General features: G+C 50.6%; 2 protein-coding genes across 6 annotated transcripts; one reads left to right on the top strand and one right to left on the bottom strand.

Annotated features, from left to right (window-relative positions):
* Positions 1-128: 128 nt before the first annotated feature.
* PHKG1 (phosphorylase kinase catalytic subunit gamma 1) lies at positions 129-14629 on the top strand. 5 transcript variants are annotated; one of them, XM_047713072.1, is made up of 11 exons: positions 130-305; positions 2494-2608; positions 3112-3290; positions 3734-3788; positions 6454-6519; positions 6775-6938; positions 7334-7424; positions 7562-7715; positions 7855-7980; positions 8357-8618; positions 13979-14629. In XM_047713072.1, the coding sequence occupies exons 2-10, from the start codon at positions 2526-2528 to the stop codon at positions 8600-8602; spliced, it is 1164 nt and encodes a 387-aa protein (XP_047569028.1). In that variant the 5' UTR covers positions 130-305; positions 2494-2525; the 3' UTR covers positions 8603-8618; positions 13979-14629. The 5 variants fall into 5 exon arrangements, with proteins under 5 accessions (XP_047569031.1, XP_047569028.1, XP_047569029.1 ...); XM_047713073.1 differs by lacking the exon at positions 13979-14629 and adding an exon at positions 13189-13466; XM_047713071.1 differs by lacking the exon at positions 13979-14629 and adding an exon at positions 11746-13165.
* SUMF2 (sulfatase modifying factor 2) lies at positions 8986-19887 on the bottom strand. Its single transcript, XM_047713076.1, has 9 exons — positions 19764-19887; positions 18131-18287; positions 15070-15184; positions 14666-14710; positions 14168-14318; positions 13308-13363; positions 11396-11480; positions 11079-11223; positions 8986-9859 (listed from the first exon to the last, which is right to left on the bottom strand). Exons 1-9 carry the CDS (start codon positions 19825-19827, stop codon positions 9775-9777), a joined length of 903 nt encoding a protein of 300 aa, XP_047569032.1. The 5' UTR covers positions 19828-19887; the 3' UTR covers positions 8986-9774.
* Between the last annotated feature and the right edge of the window lie 7 nt (positions 19888-19894).

Below are 19894 nucleotides of genomic sequence, written 5' to 3'. Positions count from 1 at the left end.
CTGCTCCCAGGCTGCCCGAGCTTCCCTCACCCTCCAGCAGAGGTCATCTCCTGGGGAAACTCGGCCCCTGCCGGGCCTTGGCCTGCATCCCAGGTTTGCAGTTGTGATTTATTTCTGGTACGTCAGCCTTCCGTCACCAAGTAGCAAAGCCCGAAAGCCGAAGGAGGAGCAGCAAGATATCTTACTGTGGCCACGAGCGTCTGCGGGGGAGCCGCTTCAGCGCTCAATTGTCCCCACTCCCCAAGGAGCTCTGAGAACTTCAGGATTCCTGTCACATTCACTCCAGGGCCTGCGAGGACCTAACAGTGAGTAGCTGGGTGGGTGATGGACAAAAGCCAGGCGACAGGCAGAGAGAGGGAGAGGCTCTGCAGCAGAGAAGACAGAAACCCCAAGAGCTGTTAGACCCACTTTTCTCTTCTGAGGGCAGATGGATGCAGAGTGACACCACTGACTCTTGAAGCCCCCCTCAGGGTATTTGCCTACAGAGAGCACGTTCCCTGTATTTTCAGACTCTCTGAGCTTGGGGGAGGGATGTTTTGTTCCAAAAAGAATCAGGTAACCTACTCCCATCTGGGGACTCTTCCCAAAGAAGTCTTGGGAAAGTGGGGGGTATGGATGGAGGCCATGGACAGAGGCTCAAAGATGGCCTCAAGTTAGGCCTAGAGCAAGGGGCTGGCCCTCCTGCCCCACCCCAGGAGAGGGGAGTGCAGCCAGAAGTCTGTGAAGCTCGTCATGCCAGGGAACAGAGACTCCAGCCTGGATGGCTTCTGGGGCTTGCAGTGGGGGTGGTCCAGATAGATACACCCTCTGCCTGTGGAGGGCTGGGGAAAGGGAGAGATGGTGTGCTACCCAGTCGTGGCAGGTGGGGGGCACAGATGCCCATCTTGGGAGCTTAAAAGGACTTGCAAGGAAATAGGCTTGTTTTTACAGGAACAGATATTTCTGTGCTCAGCTGGGGTTGCTGACTGGGGAGCCTGCTCTTGGCAAAGGAGACCGTTGTTATTCTAATTCTTCCTCTGGTAACCAGGCACCCAGCAGTGGGGACACCAGGCTTCCTGGAACAGCTAGCCCCACTTGGCTGGTCAGAAAATTGGCCCCTTGGATAGACCAGGCCTTCTTGAGCCCAGAAAGGGGAGTAGAAGTGAGACCAGAGGCCGGCTTGGCCCTACTGAGTGTGAACTTGTGCCCATTTTCTGTCCGCCCCTCCCCCTGTCGGTAAATGATTCTCTCCATCCCTCAAATCCTATATCGAAGGTAGGAGGTACTAGGTGGCCTTGTGGGTAGGTGGCCTCCATATTCCTGCGGCAAAGCCAGCTAGCTCAGCAGCTCTGTGTCCGGCTGGCATATCCTGGCTTGGTAGTGCCCCGAAAGGCAGTACCTGCCACAGGGCTCACTGGCCAATATTTTGGTAGGACATGGGGCATTCTGAGGACAGGTCCATTCTGCCATCAGGACCCTGAGCCAAAGGGATACCTCCAACCATTGACTCACATTCAGGGAGCAGCACTGGGCACAGGTGGGGAGGAATGGCTAGGACATCCCAGATAAGATCAGTCGAATGGAGGAGGTGACACCACCCACTGACGAGTGATACCAAAGCTTGGGACTATTAAGCTCTGCATCCCTCTGAGCACCAGGCAGAGGGCTTCTCGAGGAGTATGGAAGAAAGAAGAGGAAGAAAGAGAGAGAGAGAGAGACATGGAGCGAGGGACAGCAGAATGCAGGCAGGCAGGCAGGAAGGGAGGGTGGAAGGAGGGAGGACAGGAGGGAGGAGGGAAGGTTAGGAAAGTCCTGGATAAGGGCAGAATGAGTAAGGAACAGTGGGAAGCACAGGAAGTGTGTCTTGGAAGGAGGGGAGTTTCCAGAGGAGGACAGTTATGACAGCAGGTGGCAGGGAGAGGCTATAGGACTGCCATATTAAGAAGGGAAATCATGAAGCTTCTCATCTCTCGGAAGTGCAGAGAACAAGCAGAGGGAAAGCAGGACCACCCTCATCTCCTCAAAGAGAGGAGACAGCCCTTTAATTTGTCCCCTGCAAGGTTTCTCTGGAGTTCTTTCTAGATTCAAGGGTGTGACGGCCTCATGAGAGCTGACCTTGAGGGCTGACAGCCCAACCTCCTGCCTCTGGCCCAGCCTCCTGCCTCCAGCCTGGGCTTAGGCCTGGCCGACCACCTGCTGTCGGAACAGCAGCTTACAGCCAGAACATTCCTGGAGCCACGTGCTTGCCTGGGGTTCACAGAAATTTACAGCCAGTGGGAAGGTGCAGGTGTTTTGAGCATTCACAATAGGCCTGCTCTGTGCCAGGTGATACAGATGAGCGAGAAAGGGCCCAGCCCTCAAAGGGCACACCACCTAGATCAAGAGGGCTAACAGCCGCTTCTTTTCCTTTTTTTAAAAAAAATTTTAATTTAAATTCAATTTCGTTAACACCTGGTGTAATATTAGTTTCAGGGGTAGAATTCAGTTGACAGCATCTTTCTATTTCTCCCTCAGAGCCCCTGAGAATCACCCCCGAGTTGCTGAGCATGACCCGGGACGAGGCACTGCCAGACTCGTACTCAGCCCAGGGCTTCTATGAGAACTATGAGCCCAAGGAGATCCTGGGCAGGTAAGGCCCAGACCTTCCCCAGGAAGTGCTGTCTTAGGCTCCAGCCGGTTCCATGGACCCTGAGCACCAACCCTTTTCCATCCCCAAAGCATTATCCCCTTGAAGAAACCCTTAGTTTGGGTCCTGCCCTCCTGAACCAGAACAGATGAGAAGGGTAGAGAAGCATCCAGGTAAGAGACCTTTCCCAGCAGAGCTCTCCTGGTGCTGTCGACAAGCACATCCAAACCCTGTTTTGTGCAAGTGTCGGAGATCAGGGGTCAGAGGGAAGATTATGGCCTTCGGTGCTGGGAAAAAGCACTGAACTAGGAGTCAAGGGCCCTAAGACCAGGCTTATTACTCAGCAGCTCCAGACAAATCATTCTCCAACTATCTTCTTCATCCCACCCTTCCACCAAGCTCCCAGGGAGTTGGTGGGCAAGAAAGGACATTTCTGTGGTGGCTTAGACCTGGGATTCTCCCTGGGGTGAGCGGGCCCTGGAACCACCTGTCCTCTGCACCCCCAGAGGAGTGAGCAGTGTTGTCAGGCGTTGCATTCACAAGCCCACGTGCCAGGAATACGCCGTGAAGATCATTGACATCACTGGTGGAGGCGGCTTCAGCCCTAAGGAGGTGCAGGAGCTACGGGAGGCCACGCTGAAGGAGGTGGACATCCTGCACAAGGTCTCAGGGCTCCCCAGCATCGGTGAGTGATGGCCCTAGGCCTCAGCAGGGTGCTCCACCATGACTCTGCTCTACTAACCCAAGTCTGGGAGCGCGGCCCCACTGTGCAGCCAGCCAAAACCACCGGCGCGTCTCCTGCCCCGAAACCCCGCCAGCCCGGTGCCCTGAGGCGTGAGGCTCCCAGCTCCATGCTCTCGGCTGCGGAGATTCAGTTCTAAGCCTTCTCTTCCAGCCAGACGGAAGGGGTTGCAAGCAGGGCTGGGGCTAGTTGCAGGTTGGGAATGGGAACGTGAAGTCCCTGGGCGGGTCCCTCCCTTAGCGGTCCTACTTTGAACAGCATTCTGATGCCCCTTCCAGCTTCTGAGGTCGGTCCAAGCAGCTTTAACCCTGTTGCTCCTCTACCCCTGCTGCCTCTCTGCCCAGGCTCCTCTGCTACCTGACACCAGTTAGTCATTTCCATTTCAGTACAGCTGAAGGACACTTATGAGACCAACACTTTCTTCTTCTTGGTGTTCGATCTGTAAGTACCCAGCCCCGGAGCCAGCTACACCCTGGGGTCTGTCGGAGAACCTCCTGTTGTGGTCCCCTATCCAGTGCTTCCTGGAGCTCAACAGCCAGCTCCCTACACTGTGGAGGCCAAATACGGTCTCCAGTGCGTTAGGGAGATCAGCCCCGGGGGTCAGGCTGCCAGGTCTCGAGTCCTGTGTCCACCATGTAGAAGCCAATGATTTCTTTCAGTGTCTGTTTTCTCACGGGTATTACAGAAGTAATAATAGCACAGCAAACAGCAGGATGTAAATGCTATGAATTATTAACTACAACGGTCCTTCAACCCTCATTTTAGACACAGAGGCTACAGCCATGAGCAAGACATATAAGGTTCCTGACTTCGTGGAACGATTTTCAGAGAGTGAAGAGAGAGTAATAAAGTCAGCCACAACACACGCACAGTTACGTACATGTACAGACACATGAGCCAAAACAGGGCTTAGAGAGAGGTGGGGTTTCTTTAGATGGAACGACAGGCCAGGGAACGCTCTCCAGAAGGTGACCTAAGTAGATACCCAGACGAAGTGAGGGAGGGATTGGAGCCAAGACCTGGAGAAGGCTCCGCAGAAGGGCAGAAGGAAGAGCCAAAGCAAGGGCCCTGCTGGGTGGGCTTTGCATGTTCCGGGAAGCCAGGGTGGGGACGGGGAGCAAGCCTGTGGTGTTGGCAGAATGTGAGGTCGGTCTGGACCGAACACCAGATTTTGCAGGCATGTTAGCCAGAGTCAGGATTTTGGAGGAATGAGAGTAGGAAGGTGATGGGATCTGATTTACTTTTGAAAAGCATCCATCTGACTGTAAGGAGGCAAGAGTGGGAAGGAGGAGACCCTCAGTATTGGTGTAAGAGGCCCAGGAAAACAGGTGGTAAAGGTTATATTTGGGGTGTGGCTCAAAGAATGACATCATCGTTGTCATCATCAATGTCACTATTCCCCTGCTTCTGCACCACTAGGGCTCACAAGATGAGCTCCTTGTCAGTGTTAGCTCTGAGAGCCTCTGTTTTCTCAAGAAAGGAAAAATGACACCAACCACTCTGCCTATCTCCCAGGCTCTCAGCATTAAATTCCAACAATACAAAGTGCTCTGTGAACAATGCATTCAGACCTACTATCATTATTAGAAAAGGGTCCCAGGGAAGGGAGGTCTCCAGCTTCCTGTTCCCCCACTCCCCTGAGTCCTCACTGAAGAATGTGAATCTCCCTGCATGCATCATTGCTGTGGGGGCGTCTTGATTTCTCCACACATAACGGCTAATTTAGGGACTGGGTTTACCTGAGGAAATTACTCAAGTAGATTTTGTCTTGTTAGAATGTTTCATACTGTCCATACTGTAGTACGAGCAGGGTTATTGTGCTCGGAGACACAGTGTAACTTGGCTGGTGTGTACGGTTCAACTGCCACCTCCAGGAAGCCACAGCCCGTTGCACCCTGCACAGTACCCAGTTTTACTGGTAAATCTTTCTGCAGCTAACAGTGAATTCTCCTAGTGTCTTTAAAATGGAATTAGAATGATAAAAACTGGATTCACACATTGCCTTTTAGGAACACAGTACAGGTATCGTGCAAGTAAGGTTCACCTCTGTAAATTCTAGGTTATCTCCTCAAAGAGGCCCCCTTCCACCTCCACCAGCTAAGCTCAAGGGTTTTCTTGCCTCTGTGCCATGGGCCAAAATCCCTTGTGCCTTAGGAATCAAACCAATTTCCCTGGAGGGGTAGCTGGGAGGGGGCAGGACACATCTTTCCTATTTAACCAGGGGAGACTTTCCCAGGACCCCCAGACTTAACCGGCCGCAGCTGTCTCAACTCTACTTAGTAACATGGTCCTTTAGAGCCCTTGAGGGCAGCTCAAATATCCCTAACCTTTGAAGAAGTCGCTCGGGGAAGCTATTTTTAATGCTGTCCTGAGTTGCCCTCCAGAGTCTAACTAGATTGTTCTAGCAGCGACCTCTTTCCACGTCATCCCAAGAAGTGAGAAGACTGAACCATAATTCTTAATCCTAAAATAAGCAGACTTTGCTCCCTCAGCACTTGCACTATGGCTTCTATCACTCGTTCCTGGGAAAGATCAGGATACTCCTGCCCTTCTGCTCTGGATCTGGGGCCTTGGACCAGTGGCTCGGGGTCCCTCTTTCACCTCCCAGCCCTGATTTTTTTTTTAAAAGATTTTATTTATTTATTTGACAGAGATCACAAGTAGGCAGAGAGAAAGAGAGAGAGAGAGAGAGAGAGAGAGAGAGCAGGAAGCAGGCCCCTTGCTGAGCAGAGAGCCCGATGTGGGGCTTGATCCCAGAACCCTGAGATCATGGCCTGAGCCAAAGGCAGAGGCTTAACCCACTGAGCCACCCAGGCGACCCCCCAGCCCTGATTTTGACACTGACAGATCCCAGTCTGGGCTGTGACTTCCACAGATCAGGGGACCCCGACACTGCTGCCATCCCACCCCTTCAGCCTCCCCTGCTCTCTTAATCTTCCTAGACAACGTCTCTACTCACGTCCCCAGCTCTTCCCTGCAGCCCTTGGTCCTTTATTGTGGCCCACCTTGTCTCTGGAGATATGAGGGTAGGAAATAGGTCCCTGGGAGCAGGATAAGGAGGGGTGGACTTGGAACCAATCCAGCTACAAACACTCTGTCCCCACAGGATGAAGAGAGGGGAGCTCTTCGATTACCTCACTGAGAAGGTCACTCTGAGTGAGAAGGAAACTAGGTAAGGATCCACCTGCCCCTGTCACCACTCTCTGTCCCAGAGCACAAGTGGTCCCACCACTAAGGTCTTGGAGGGGGCACAGCATGCGTTTGTCTGGGCTGGGGGTGTGCTGCAGGCTTTTGTAGCCTCCCGCCAGCCTGTCCGGAGTCCTCCCTCACTGGCAGTCTGGCAGGTACATGGGCTTTCGTCTCCCTCCTGGGAGACCTGGCCCTGCAGAGGAGGAGCAGAGAGTAACATGTGCCTGTCCCACCCCAGGAAGATCATGAGAGCCCTGCTGGAGGTTATCCGCAACTTGCACAAACTCAACATTGTGCATCGGGATCTGAAGCCTGAGAACATCCTTTTGGATGACGACATGAACATCAAGCTCACAGACTTTGGTTTTTCCTGCCAGCTGGAGCCAGGAGAGAAGCTGCGAGGTCTGGTAACATGGCCTTGACCCGTGCCAGAGGCTCAGGCTCTCTCATCCACACTTCCAGGAACAGAAAATGCCTGCATTTCTCCCCCAAGCCCTCCCCCACCCCAGAATAAAAATGCTACTATTTCAGGCTAGGTGTCTCTTCGGGTAAGCCTCATCCCAGGGCTGGGCCAGGTTCCCACTGCTGGTGTTCCAGGCCACGAAACCACAGGCCCAGGCAGGTGGTCCTAGGAGCCAGCACCCAGTCCCTGCCCTTGGTCCTGAAGTTGGTCAGTGTTAGAAGAAGCCCAGCCCAAGCACCCGGTCACTTTTATCACAACATCACCATTGTCTTCTCTGGACCTTCCTCTTCCAAGTGCCCCTGCTGACCTATCCCGACGGTAACTATTCCTGCAGAGGTCTGTGGGACCCCCAGTTACCTGGCTCCTGAGATCATTGAATGCTCCATGAACGATGACCACCCAGGCTACGGGAAGGAGGTGGACATGTGAGTACGTTGGGGAAGACAGTGACCCACAGTGACAGGGGTGTCCCCGTGGCTGGGAGCACCTGGTTGTGGAGGGGAGGAAATGGCAGGAGCTATTGCCAGCCCTCCCGCCTTCCTCCCTGTCTCCCTGGTGCCAGGTGGAGCACAGGGGTCATCATGTACACCCTGCTGGCGGGCTCCCCGCCCTTCTGGCACCGGAAACAGATGCTGATGCTGAGGATGATCATGAGTGGCAACTACCAGTTTGGCTCGCCTGAATGGGATGATTATTCAGACACTGTGAAGGACTTGGTGAGAGGCCAGGCCTGCTGGAGTGGGGGGCATATCGTGCCACAGAACGGAGGACCATGCTGGGAAGACCTTCTGTCTTGTCAAGTGCTAGCGGGGACCCTGCTTTGGTGTTTTCAGCTCCCCTTCCTTGTTCTCTCAGGTTTCCCGCTTCTTGGTGGTGGACCCCCAGGGCCGCTGTTCAGCAGAAGAGGCCTTAGCGCACCCCTTCTTCCAGCAGTATGTGGTGGAAGAAGTGCGTCACTTCAGCCCCCGGGGCAAGTTCAAGGTGCTGAAGCTTCCCTCCCGCCCAGGCCCTGGGCAGGACTCCCCAAGTCCAAGCCCCCAAGTCCCCTTCCTTCCCCCAGGGATTCGTTTTACCCACAGGGCTTCCAGAGCACCTGCCCCTCCCCTCTCCACCCATCCCCGTGATGGTTCCAGTTCAACTTCTGAATTCAGAGAAGGCAGGCGTCCCCCACCTGGCTCCTACCGCCTACATCTCTGCAGACGCCACGGGTTGGGATGGTAGGGAGAGCACGAGGGAGCGTCCAGCAGTAGGAACATAGGCTTCATGGCAAACGAGCTCAGGGACTCTCTGCTTCGGAGGGGGAAGGAGACAGGCCGGCAGGGGCCGGGGCCAGCTTCTCGCTTCTGGCTCTCTACAGGTGATCGCTCTAACAGTACTGGCTTCAGTGCGGATCTATTACCAGTACCGCCGGGTGAAGCCTGTGACCCGGGAGATCGTCATCCGTGACCCCTACGCCCTCCGGCCTCTGCGCCGACTCATCGACGCCTATGCTTTCCGAATGTATGGCCACTGGGTGAAGAAGGGACAGCAGCAGAACCGGGCTGCCCTCTTCGAGAACACACCCAAGGCTGTGCTCCTTTCCCTGGCTGAGGAAGACTACTGAGCGGCTGGCAGGCGGGGTAGGTAGGGTGGGCGACAGGCAAGGAGGGAAAGCCACAGAAATGTAAGTTGAGGAGTAAGACCACGCCCCGGCCTCTATCCACAGGGGGCACTTGGCCCTGGCCAGGACCCCTGGCACTAGGGCCACCGTCCCCTCTCAGAGGCTCTGCACAAGGAGAGCAGGGTGCTCCCATCACACGTTTTAAGTGTGGTCAGGGCCAGGCCCCGTGGAGGGCAACTAGCATTTGGGTCTGAGAGCTTTCCTGCTTCTCTCCTTCCCAGCTGTACCACCATCTCAGGTCCTTCCCTGAGGCCCAGAGTTCCTAACACTCAAAGGTACTTCCCTTAGAGTTCCAGGGGGACGGTAAAAGAGAGGACAGTCTGAAATACACAATCACAGAAATTTTACTGACCCCGCAACACCCACTGACACCACGGAAGCAGGTTCCTTTCCAGGGACATGTGTTTAGAGGCATATGGAAGTCCTCGTTTAATTAATAATAGAAATAGAAAAGGAAGGCTCTGGTTATTTGTCTCTCTGGAGTGTTACTTGCTTTGTGACTCCCACAATGTAGTTTTGTCTAGTCCATAATTCAGTTCTCTGAGACCTTTTTAAGACTCGCACTGTGCTTCAAGGAGCCCAGCTACCGCCTTCTACAGACCAATAGCAGAAATCAGGTTCTTCCAGAGGCACATGAGACACCACAAATGAGGCTAATGAAGGATGGATTTTCCTTCCACAGCAGTTCACTGGGAAAACAAAGAAAAATGGGGAAATTCTGTCTTCGGAAAACAATGCTGGATCCCTGCATCAGGCACTGAGAAAGGGGGAGGGAACAGATTTAAAAATTTCTAACGACGGGCCTTTCAGAGCATTCTGCCCCAGATGTTTAAGGACTGGCCCTATATGGTTAATATCTGACCTCTACGAGAAACGGCCAGCTCTCGGGCCACTATCCCTGAGTCAGGCCCCTTCTTCAAGAGATAGTGGTACCCCTCTTCTGAGGTCAGAGTCCTCTCCTGGCCTGATGAGAGATGCCTGCCACAGAGGGATGGGGTAAGGGGAGGGAACTCATTCTTGAGGCTGAAGCTGAAGAGCCTGGAGTTTGGCTGTGTGGAATGTGGCCAGGGAGTGACATGGGTACCACCGGGCTTTTCTCGGCTCTGCGTGGCTGTTCACAACTCCCCAGGCAGTCGGCCTGCACTGGAAGCACAGCGGAAGCCTAGGTTGTCTGAGGCTGAATCTGGAGTGTTGCCCATCCTGCCACCAAAGAAGAGGAAAGAGAATGGACATTCGTTGAGAAAGGGGCCTGGAGCCTTAGCCAACTTTCCTGCTCAACCTCCTAGGGCCTGCTGTGGTCCAGCGTGCCTAAGGACTGAGGGCAGGGACTAGAAAGAACGCTGGTATGAGGGCACTCCTGGGGAAAGGGTAAGAAGGGACTTGGGATAGGGTGGAGGGAGTGGGAGTGCATAGCCCTGGAGTCTGCTCTGGAAGGCAAGAAAGGCAATGACTAGTAACTTCGCCTGCTCACAGTTCGGAATAACTCAGCCAAGATAAACCTGTTAGTTAGAAGCAAGAATATCATGTGCCAGTGAGTACTTCATACTTTTCAAGGACTTTCACATATATTCCTTCATTTGCCGTTTCTCAACGCTTCCAGCAGGCAGGTTTGTTCACCACTTTACAGACCCAGAATCAGATACCAGGAAGATTTAAAAGTCTTGGCCAAGGCCAGCCAATGCTTCACGGGCACAAGAGATTCAGTGGCAAACCCAGCTTCTTGGCTCCCAGGCAGTACTTTCTCTACTACTTTATCCTAGAAAAGGAGGTAAGGGAAAGCCAGGGCCTTAATGTACCAAAAAAACAGCTGCAAACCTGACTTCCCGAGGCCACAGAAACTGTGGTCTCTTTCTGGTCCTTATGGAACCCAGGAATGGGAGGAGTCAGAGGAAGATCATCCAAATAACCCTACAGATGAGCAAAGCAGAGAGAGTCCCAGCAGGGAACTCGGGAGCCTGGGACTCTACCATTTAGGCACCAGCACTACCCATCTGTGTGACACGAGCAGGTCCCAGCACCTCTGTGAACCTATTTTGACTGTGAAGTAAAATGGTTATAGAAAATTATTTTTCATGTACTTTCCACTTTGAAGGGTGAGCATTTCCATGACCACGGGCCATGACCTAGTACTGATGTGGCCATTCCCCTCCCCTGCCTCTGCCACCTAGTTATGAGGACGAGAGGAGAAACCCTTATGAGACACAAAGTCTCTCTGGGTGCTGAGAGCTGGCGAGAAAAGGCGCAAGTTGACCTAGGTTCTTCTGCTTCTCATGGCAAATGCTGCTTATTCTCTTTTCTGTACCCACAATTTGGGGTGCAGACTGAGGGGTGGAAGCAGCAGCAGCACCAGCTCTGGGGCTGCCTGTGCTCTGGGAGAGCAAGACCCAGACCCTCAGCCCCCAGCTACCAAGCTCCTCACCTGGTGGTGACCCGGGCCCGGTGATTGGCAGAGCCGTCAGCTGTGTCGATCCAGGAGGCCCCCCGAAGGACACGCATGTCTTGCTCAGCAGCCTGGTATGGAGATGCTGTCCACTCCCACACGTTGCCCATGAGGTCATAGAGCCCTGCAGCACAGCAGGTGGGTCAGTCCCAGGCTGGGCAGCACCATCCCCCACTCCCCTGCCCCACAGGTATCAAATGCTTCCCTGGTGGTGTTTCTCTCGCCTCATCCTTCAGGCAGAGTGATCCCACCAACCAATTTGTGAGTGTTGACAGCAACATGGAGGGAGATCTTACCGTAGTTATTCTGGGGGGGGAAAGCATTCACTGGGGAGACTCCATGGAAGCCATCCTCAGCCTTGTCATCCTTGGGGAACTTTCCCTGAGGGGGAGAAATTTAAGCTCAAACATTTACCATCCTGTTCCAAGGTGGGTGTTCCTGCCTACCCAGAGGAAAACCAAGGTCACCTGGGGCAGGATGAAGGGCTTGAGGCAGTGTACTGAGATGCCCATCCTGAGCTCCCGAACCTGTTTCCTCATGTCCTCCACCATTACCTCCTGACTGGATTAGGAAATGTGTGGCTTCCCTGTGCCCATAGTGGTCTATGTCAAGCCCAACCCACTCCCACTTTCTCCACTCTCGGCAGCTTCAACCTCTCAGCCTTGAACGCCACATGCTTCAGTGCCTTGGGAAGGCTCCTCCTCTCTGCTCAGCACCACCTCCCTTCTCAAGGACGACTGATGCCTGCCCTGTGCTCTCCTGTACCATCTCTTCCCCTTCTACCACCAACAGTTTAACTCTCCCTCATCTGACCTGACTCTACTGTCCTCATCTGTTCTTATCACCAAAATGCTTGGAAAGGAACCTGTATTTGCTGATGCAGTTTGTTCAATCTTCTCAGTAAAACTGGGGTTCAGGTCCCCCTACTCTATGGAAGCTGATCTCACTAAAGGGAAGATGAAGGGGTAATAATTTACTCAACAGCTACTCTGTGCTCCAGCTGCCACATTTCTCTTTTAATTTCATCCTTGCACGGTTGTGAGGAGAGTATTTTCTCCTTTTAAGAAACTGGCGACTGAGGCTCAAAGTGGTTAACTTATCAAAGACCATATAGCAAATAACTCAGATCTGTCTTTCTGCAAAGCTCTGATCCCAAGATCATCTAACCCCTCAGGTCCACTTTAATGCTTTCCCCTGAAATGCTGATGCCGTGCCCCCCCCACCCCACACTCTACAGGGATTCCCAGGGGGATGACATTCTTGCCTAAGATAGATGTTGCTGACTCCCAAACCACTTGCTCTGACCCAGACCTCTGTCCTAAGATCCAGACTCATAGATCTAGACTCATATTTCCAATATTTGAGCACATAAACGACCCAAGGGCACCTTAAACTAAGCTGATGCTAAACCCATCACGTTCTATCCTTCTGACCCCAACTGCATACCATCTGTTCTGATGATGGTAGCACCATAACCCTGTTGCCCAAACAGTTTCATGCTTGAATCCAACTCCCTCCCACGTCTCCACTTTGATTAATTACCAAATCCCGTCCATCTTTTGGCCATGCCTCTCCCATTTGGCTTCCTCTCCATCCCACTTCTACTTGATTCACGTGTTCATAATCCCCTGGGCCATTGCCACAGCCTCAAATTCAGAGACAGCTCCCACCCCTGCCCCCACTGCAGCTCTACTTCACTTAGGCACCAATGAGCGACTAGCATCCTCCCCAAATCAAATGATGTTGTGAGTCCTGTTTAAAAACCTTCACCAGCTCCCCACTGCCTGCGGGGAAAACCATACAACCCACTGTCTACCTCATCTCCTATACCTCCTGTTTCCCTAGGCTCCAGCCTCTCTGAATTTGTCCCATTTCTGAACACATGGTACCCTTCCCAATGCAGTGCTGACACTCACATTGTTCTTTCTGCTGTGAACACCCTTTCCTCCAATTTTCACTTAGCAAACTCCTATTCCATCAGCTCAAATGTCATCTTCTCCATGAAGTCACCCCCACCTCGCTCAGGCAGTCACTAACTTCTGCAACTCTTCGATATGTAGATCTACCACACTGTCTTTTGCTTTACCAGGTACCTGTCCCATTAGGACACAAAGCCCACGCAGTCCCACGGCCCAACACGATGCCTAGCCTCAGGAGGTTTCGGTCAATGCTTTGAGAAGGGACAGGGGTGAGGAACATATGACTCACCTGCCACAGGTTGGTGCGGTTTGGCTGGAACTGGTTTCCCCATGGGTAAACCTGACCTGCCAGGACAGCAAGGAGACAGTGGGGGAGGAGGAGGTGAAGGTTGTGAAAGGGAAAGCCAGAAGAGGGAGGGAACCAAAAGGAAGTCAGGAGGTGGTGAGATGAGAGAGAGAGAGATTACTCACTTTCATTTCCCATGCCTGTCCCTTCCACTCACCATCCCGCATTCGGAGCCCCTGGCCGCCTGATCTGCTCCAGGGCAGTGCAGTCCCAGGTGTGGCTCTGATTCAAGCCAGTTTGTAAACTATCTGTTACCTGCTCAAATCCGGAGAGGTACAGACACTGAGAGTAAGAGCTCAGAAACTTGTCCATTGGACCGAGACTGGATAAATAAACAACCTCATTTATCACAGTAATTTTGACTAATGGCCTGGCTGGTGTTTAAAAAAGCAGCAGAGGTGCTGAACATGAGCTGCTGTTTCCTTCTCCTGACTTTTTGTTCAGTCGGGACTGCCGCTCTTTGTAGGATTCCCTTCACGCCTACGGAAAAGGATGCTGGGTAATTCTTTTCTTGTTCCCTGTACTTTGTTGTTCCGATTATATGCATTGAAATATAACATGTCTGGGTAGAATCTCCAAGAATAACCAATTTTACGTCTGTTTCTTCATTGCAGTTTTCCAGTTATTAACTTTTATTGTTCTGAGATGGATCAGAACTGAGAACGGTAACAAGTGGCCCTCCGCCAGCCACACAGATTAAGCAGCACTGCTCTAGGAAGTATGGACCCTTCCCCCCTTCAAAGCTCCCACGCAGGGCAGGATGGGGAGAAGAATAAAGGTAAGTCGCCTTGCCAGCTCTATACCCTTCAAGCCCCCTCGGGCAGCAAACTCCCACTCTTCCTCGGTGGGCAGCCGTTTCTCCCGCCACGCACAGTAGGCACGAGCATCGTTCCAGCTCACGTGTACCACTGGGAGCTCCAGTTTCTCTCGGATGCCAGAGCCAGGACCTGCAGGCTGACAGCCAGGATGAAGTGAGACAGGTTTCTGGGACTTCACGGAAGTCTGAGGAAGGCTAGGCCTAGGGTGTCTGAGTTCAGCTTTTATCACTAGATGGAGCAAGGAAGTCGGAAGAGACTGCCTGGAGCGTGAGGAGAGGTGAGTCAGAAGGAGCATAAATATGAACCGGTGTGGAATGGGATGCGCAAAGAGCAAGAAGATCAGGGCGGAGGAAACAAGGGTGCTTGGATGCTGCCCTTTTTAGTTTAGTATCCCCAGATGGGCAAGGGGTTGAGGGAAACCAGGCTTCCAGAATAAGAGTCAGCAGGGGTGGGAAAAAATGAGGCAGAGGAACCAACCCTTACCTGCCTCCAGAACGCCCTTTCCACTGGAAGCCACCAGAGGACAGACTACAAAAAAGAAGTATGACCGCTGGATTCTCTGACCCGGCAAGGGCACCTTCCTGACTGACACACACGAGGCAGAATGACACTTCAGGCTCAATAACTGCCGTTATTAGAGGGTGCCAGGCTGTTCTCGTCAGCTCAGGGAGTAACCTGAACCCTACACGTACGTGGTTTCTTACCGAGCCTCAGTGCGCAGAAACCAGCCCAGTGTGAACACCGGGAGTATGTGTCCTGCGGACCCTCCGCAGGGGGTCTCTCTTGCTCCTCCCTCCCGCAGCTCTCAGGTGGGCTTCCCTGTGGTGCTTTACCGTAAGCACCATAACCCACTCGCACTCCCTCCGCTGCAAGCCCGGTTCTCTCACCGCCATCTGATGGGTCACTTTGTTTCTGAGCTCATCCGAGACAAAGTCCTCAAAGACAAAACTCCACCCGAACATCTCAGCCTCTGTCCGGTACTTTTTTTCCCTGACAAACTCCCTGAAAAGAGATATTTCACTTGGTTAAGCTGATGATAAGGTTCCATGTCCCGCTCTCACCCCCTCTTGCTCCAGAAAACCTCACAGAGTCTCCTCGAAGCCACACATCACAGAGTTTCCGTCAGCAACAAGCAGCTCCTACAAAAGCCCAGGCAGGAGATTTTCTTTTAAATCTGTGGCTATATGTTTAATTCACATACAGTAAGGCACTCTTTTTAGTGCATAGTTTTGTGATTTTTGACAAAGCGGACAGTCACCATCACAATCCAGATACAGAGCAAGTCTATCAACCACCTCTAAAAATTCCCTCATGCCTCTGCAACCACTGATCTGTTTTTGTCCCTATAGTTTTCCCTCGCCCAGAATACAAATTCACATAAATTGGATCATACAGTATGTAGGGTCTGGCTTCACTTAGCATAATACTTCTGACATTCATCCATGTGTTGCCAGTATTGGAAGCTTGTCCCTCTTCGATTCCGAGTAGCATTTTACTGTACGGATGCACCAAACTTCGCTTACCCATTCACCAGGCACAGATCATCTGGTAATCTCCAGTTTTGGGAGATTATGAATAAAGCTGTTGAGAAGATTTAAGGGTGGGGAATGGGTCTCTTCTCTGAAAGGTCTTCATCATACACCTACTCACACAACAATCACGAGAGGGAGGCAGAATGTGTGTTACTATTTCTATCTAACAGATGAAAAAAATGGAATCATATAAAAATAATGTGCTGAAATTTTAGAACGGATGTTCACACAGTTTGGTATGGTAAAGCAAATTTCAGCAAGCAAACTGCCAGGGTAAGATGGATTGTTTTCACTGGGCTAAAAGTACCCCGTCGATGACTGCCCTTTGATCTGAGAAGACCTTGTTCACCCATGAAAGGGGCACTGAGAATGGAGGAGGTCAGATTAATAGCTATTTACCAACCTCAGAGCATCTGAACGGTTTGAAAATCTTCCACCAGAGAGGCAGAGATAAATCATGGGTTCTAAGCAATGTTTAGGGGCTTGCTGAAAGTCTATCATAAACAGATAATAAAAACAAATAAATAAGTAACAAACTAGTGTTATTTGAAATATAAAAGATTTTTTTTTTTTAAAGATTTTATTTATTTATTTGACAGAGAGAGATCACAAGCAGGCAGAGAGGCAGGCAGAGAGAGAGGAAGGGAAGCAGGCTCCCTGCTGAGCAGATAGCCCGACTCGGGGCTCGATCCCAGGACCCTGGGATCACGACCCGAGCCGAAAGCAGCGGCTTTAACCCACTGAGCCACCCAGGCGCCCCGTAATATAAAAGATTTCTATCATAAAATAGGTCATAACTTGAAATACACAAAAGTGTACATGCGTCTACCTAGTTCGCTGTTTCTGTCATGATATAGCGCAAGCCTGACCCAAAGTGATTTCTCCTTAAATTTTAATAAACATTCTTTTAAAAACCATATATAAGTAATGCACATTATAGAAAAATGAGAAAATAGAGGTAGATAAAAACAAAAAAACTGAAATCCATTATTACATCAACTAAGGTATATCGTCCATATCCTTTCCTGTTCTGCCCCCTCTGCAAGGATTTCTAAATAGCTTTAAGAAGGTGTTTACCTAAAAAAAAAAAAAAAAAAAACCAAAAACACACAAACAAAACAAAAAACAAAAAGTGCTTCCATGCAATTATTCTCATTTGGAAGTCACAAAAACATGGGCAAAATCTGTTACCTAATGCAATGTTACACCTTCCAGTTCTTTTTAAACGCATTTATACTCCATGCACGTATTTTTTAAAACTAGGATCATACCCTGTATTTTGTTTGTAAGCTACTTTCCTCACTTAACATCTCACAATTCTTTTTGACAAAAGGATTTTAATGGCTTCTAAGTATTCTGTGATGTTGATACAACATGTTTAAGTGATCCTTATGTTGTTATATTTGTTCACAATGCCATCTTTTTAGCTAAATGTTTTTGGAAGACTTTAATTCTTTTCCTTAAGGAGAATTTGTAAGGGTGGAATCACTAAGTCAAAGGGCCTGAGAAGTCACCAACTACCCTTATGCTCACCTCCGTCTGTGTCTCCTGAATAAAAAAAAAACTTTTTTGTCTTTTATTTTTTATTTTATTTATTTATAACAGAGACAGAGAGAGACACAGCAAGAGGGGGAACATACACAAGGGGAATGGGAGAGGGAGAAGCAGGCTTCCCTCCAAGTAAGGAGCCCAATCAGGGGCTTGATGCGTGCTCAATCCCAGGACCCTGGGATCATGACCTGAGCCACCCAGGCGCCCCGAATCAACTTTTTTCTAAGTCCACAATGTAACACTTAAGTCATTTCCCACATTTGCTTTGTCGTTCTGTTCCTTCCTTTTCCTTATACTCCCCTCCTCCCTCTACATCCCCCACTGTATCATTTGAAGGTAAGTCACAGGTATCTCCTGGATCATTTTCTGCTTTAGCCTGCACAAACATACACAAAACATACCACCGTGAGGAGACTGAGGCAGCTCAGCATGGCTTCTTAGATTGAGCTGGAACCACAATGTCTGTCCTAGACTAACTCCATTTCCCTAAGTAAATATAAAGGGAATTTAAGAGACTCAGCTACTACGACCCTGCTCCCAATTCCTTCTCCCTGTGGAAGAGGTTTTTGTTGAGTGTTTGACTCCCGCCCATAATTCTCAGTGCTACACCCAGTGTAATGGAAAATCCACTGGCTGAAGAGTCGGGGGCTGTGAGTTCCAGACCCAGCTCCGCCACTAACAGAGCGTGAACCTCCAGACTTCAGATTCTTCATCTGAAAAATGTAGGTAACACTTATCCCACAGTATTACTGCAAAGATGACATGTAATAGTAAATAAGCTACTTTCCTTTTAGATATAAAAGGAATATATAAGGAATGAAAATTTGAAAAAGTTCTACCACTCCTGGAAGAACACCTGATGTACCTGAAATCTTTGTTGGTGACAGGAAATATGTCAATGGCAAAGGGTTTTATTGTCACCTCCCGGACAGGCCCTTCACCATCTCTGCCATCTGGAGAATTTGTTCCCATCTGGAATCTCCCACCTGGTAGCTGGACCATGTTAGTAGTCTGCCCATTGCCTGCAGAGAAAAAGAAGCATCATCAGTAATACATGAATATATATTAAACAAGTGGCAATATTTGGACTATATGTAATATTCATAAGGGTGTAATGAAAAAAAAGTAGGCTTAAAAATCTGGCCTTAAATTCTTGTTCTGCCACTTAATTTGTTGGGTAATCTTAGGCAAATGAGGCAGATTTATTTGCCTACGAAGTAGAGGTAACATCTATTTCATAGGTGTGGCTGTATAAATTAAAATTTTATGTGTGAAATGTTCTGAGCAGATGGCAATTATTCAACAAATGTTTATTTCTGTCCTTACTGTACCCAACAACTCTGTCCCAGCTAGCTAAACCTAGACACTAAGACCCTGAAATACTCGCAGACCCTGTCTATCCACACTTCTCATGTTGTTTCTCTGCCTCTTCCTCCCCATTTCTTACTGATTTTCCCCATTATATCAGATGTTCCAGGAAGAAAAGTACTACATCTATTTGGCCACTGTATTCCTGGCATCTAGCACAGAGCACAGTACTTAGCAAATAATTGATTGAGATCCTTCATATCCGCTGTTTGAACATGTCAGAAAATCAGGATTAAAAGGATCATTAATTCAACCTCCTTATTTAACAGGAAAAAACCCAGGACTCAAAAAAGGAAAATCACATGAAAAGCTAGTTAGCCGGGAACAAGGACTAGATGATCCGGGTCTCCTTACTTCCAGGTCAGTGCTATTTCCAGCCCACCGCACTTGTCCCCATTTTGGAAAGTTCTGTTTCTACTTAAGGACGTCTAAGTACCCTAAATTCCTTTATGGCAGCAGAGTGCACCCTCTTCGCGTGTTTCTGTCTGTAACCTCCTGTTCTCGTTCTGTCGCACTCACACGGATGATTTCATCAACTCAAGGGAGAAAGACACGGAGCAAGCAGGGCACTCAGATTAAAGGGAATTAAGAAACGACATGCACTTGCAGTGCGCGCACTTTATTTCGACGCTAGCGCCAGTAAACCGTAACAGGGACAGCCGGTGAACCGCCGTTTAGTGACATTAATTAAGGAGAACTGTTACCTTTTTAAAGCAGGGAAAGAGGACAGTATTTTTTTCATGACTCTCTTTTTGGCTTTTCAAGCTGGTGTTTACAAATAAAATAGTGTAATGCCTGGATTCACTTCAAAAATGCTGCAGGGAAATGGGAAAGTGGGAGCGATACCAAAACATCAAGATTAGCTATCAATTCGCAACTGTTTTAAGTTGCGGGACGGGCACATGGGAGGGGGTGTCTTTATATTCTCTTCACTGTATGTCCAGAAAAATAGAAAAGAAGGTAGATGCACGCCGTTCACCACCGCGCCGCCTCCGGGAGGTACGTCCGGCCGCTGCAAGCCCTTCCGGGAAGCGGACGGAGGGGCCACGGTCTCTCGCCCGACTAGGGCGGGGACCCCACCCCCTTCCTGATGTCTCCCGGGGCACACAGGGTCAGGCCAGCACACTGACCTAACTCGAACCGCGGACCACACAGGAGCAACAGCAGCATCAGCACCGGCGGCGAGGGGCCCATGGCGGGAACACGAGCCGCGCGCACAGGACAGCCCTGCCGCGCATGCGCTCAGCGTGCCCCGCGTCGG

The sequence above is a fragment of the Lutra lutra genome, chromosome 18, assembly GCF_902655055.1.
Source record: "Lutra lutra chromosome 18, mLutLut1.2, whole genome shotgun sequence".
In the NCBI taxonomy this organism is placed as follows: Eukaryota; Metazoa; Chordata; class Mammalia; order Carnivora; family Mustelidae; genus Lutra; species Lutra lutra.
This window is presented reverse-complemented; position numbering and strand designations above follow the sequence as displayed.